Genomic DNA, 2,500 nt, shown 5'->3' on the forward strand with positions numbered 1-2,500 from the left:
TGTGTGTGTGTGTGTGTGCATATGAGTGTCCGTATATGTGTGTGTGTGAGTGTGTTTGTGTGAGTGTATGAGTGTGTTTCTATGTGTGTGTGCCTGTGTGTGTGTGTGTGTGCATATGTATGTGCGTGTGTAGGATTGTGTGAATTTGTGTGTGAGTTTGTGTGTTTGTGTGTGTGTGTGTGTGTGTGTGTGTGTGTGTGCGCATTTGAGTGTCTTTATGTGTGTGTGTGTGTGGTTGTGGTTAGTGAGTGAAGCTAGTGTTTGTGGTCAGTGCTGCTGTTGAGAAACAATTCATTGATCTGGTTTAGAAGAAGAAACACACAGAACCGCAGACGACGATAACACACACACACACACACACACACACACACACACACACACACACACACACACACACACACACACACACACACACACACACACACACACACACACACACACATCCCCACTCGTGAAATGGATTCTCTTCTCCAGGTGTGTGTGTTTGTGCTGGATCAGGTCTGGTGTGTGTTTTCCCGTACGGAGCTCTTTCTCAGGGTTTAATCACTCAGAGCCGCTGACGCTCAGTCTCATGTACACACTCTGAGTGTGTGAGCGGGGGGGCGACCTCTGGCCAGAGGGATTGTGGGATTGAGTCAGTCATCTGAGCTCAGGCGTCACAAGCATATCTTCAAGTCAAATTGTACAGTGTGCATAATGTATATAATAACTATTATTAATATTATTCATGCAATTATACGCTGCACATCAGCAAACCGTATCAGCAAACTGGACACACATACAGGGAGTGCAGAATTATTAGGCACGTTGATTTTCTGATCATATTTTTTTTCCAGGCACATTTGACCAATTCCAAACCACAGTAATCCTAATAACTACTATTGATTTAGTATTTAATAATGTATAAGTGATATATAATTGTTCATGAAGGCTGGAAATGAAAATCACCTTATATTCAGGTGTGCAGAATTATTAGGCATGTTTTCTTTTACAGATAAATTGAGCCAAAAAAGAGATTTAACTCAGACTGAAAAGTCAAAAAGTATTAAATGCCCATGAGAAGGATGCAATACTAATGCAATACTAGACATTGCAGTTAAGGCATGACCATTGGACAGTGAAATGCTCGTTGGGTCAGCAGGATCTGACAAAAACAGGTGGTGAAGAAAAGACACCTGTTAACTGCAAAAGAATTAAGAATTAAGGTGAAGAATTAAGGGTGAAACCATCAGGAACCCTTTAGTCTCCAGCGACGCCATTTTCCAGAGCTGAACCTACCTGGAGTCTCCAGAAGTGAAGGTGTCAGGATCTCAGAGACTTCAGTTAGGTAAAGAATCCTAAAAAATGACCCCCACTAGATAAGAATCACAAGCTGAAGTGTTGTAAAATACATGAAGAAGGTTTTTTTTATAGGCTTTATGGACAGATAGGTTGAGAGTGACTCTTGAAGGACCAGCACCACATCCTCTAGTACCACTGTTTGAAGAATTCATCTTCCAGAATCTGGCAGTACATTTTGGGAGTTCATTTTTAGTCCATCTCTGCAAAACGGACTTCAGGATGGACTAAAATGAACGTACTGCACACTCATGCATACATAGACACACATACACATTCCCACACATGCGCACACACATGCACACACACACACACACACACACACACACACACACACACACACACACACACACACACACACACACACACACACACACACACACACACACACACACACACACACATACACACACACACACACACACACACACACACTCATGCACATACCCATATGCACACAAACACACACACACGCACTCATGCACATATGGACACGTGCACACACACATGCACACACACACACTCATGCACATACCCATATGCACACATGTACACACACAGACACACACATATATGCACACATTCCCACACATGCGCGCACACACACACACTCATGCACATATGGACACAGCACACACATACACACTCATGCACACATAGACACACATACACATTCCCACACATGCGCACACACACATGCACACACACACACACACACACTCATGCACATACCCATATGCACACACAGACACACACATATATGCACACATTCCCACACATGCGCACACACACACTCATGCACATACACATATGCACACATGTACACACACACAGACACACACACATTCACGCGCACACACACACACACACACACACACGTGCACACATTTTCACACACACACACATTCACACACAAACACTCGCATACAGTATATTATGCACACACACACACTCACGCACACATTCACACATGCTTGCACTCATTCTCACACACACACACACACACACACACAAATACACACACTCACAAACACACACACTCACAAACATACACACACGCAGACACACAAACATATTCACACACACACACACACACACACACACACACACACACACACACACACACACACACACACACACACACACACACACACACACACAC

At 43.7% G+C, this 2,500-nt stretch overlaps 2 protein-coding genes across 2 annotated transcripts in view; both read left to right on the plus strand.

Annotated features, from left to right (window-relative positions):
• Window positions 1–2,500, plus strand: part of osbpl10a (oxysterol binding protein-like 10a) — a 46,510-nt gene that overhangs the window by 20,692 nt on the left and 23,318 nt on the right. The window lies entirely within an intron of this gene.
• LOC307134191 (uncharacterized protein) overlaps window positions 1–2,500 on the plus strand; it is a gene marked incomplete at both ends in the record, with an annotated part of 12,157 nt that overhangs the window by 9,493 nt on the left and 164 nt on the right. Inside the window, 2 exons of the mRNA XM_079829724.1 lie at window positions 351–451; window positions 1,642–2,158. Of these exons, the coding sequence (XP_079685850.1) occupies window positions 351–451; window positions 1,642–2,158 (618 nt within the window). The remainder of the gene's footprint in view (window positions 1–350; window positions 452–1,641; window positions 2,159–2,500) is intronic.

The sequence above is a fragment of the Gobio gobio genome, assembly GCF_949357685.1.
Source record: "Gobio gobio genome assembly, chromosome: 11".
In the NCBI taxonomy this organism is placed as follows: domain Eukaryota; kingdom Metazoa; phylum Chordata; class Actinopteri; order Cypriniformes; family Gobionidae; genus Gobio; species Gobio gobio.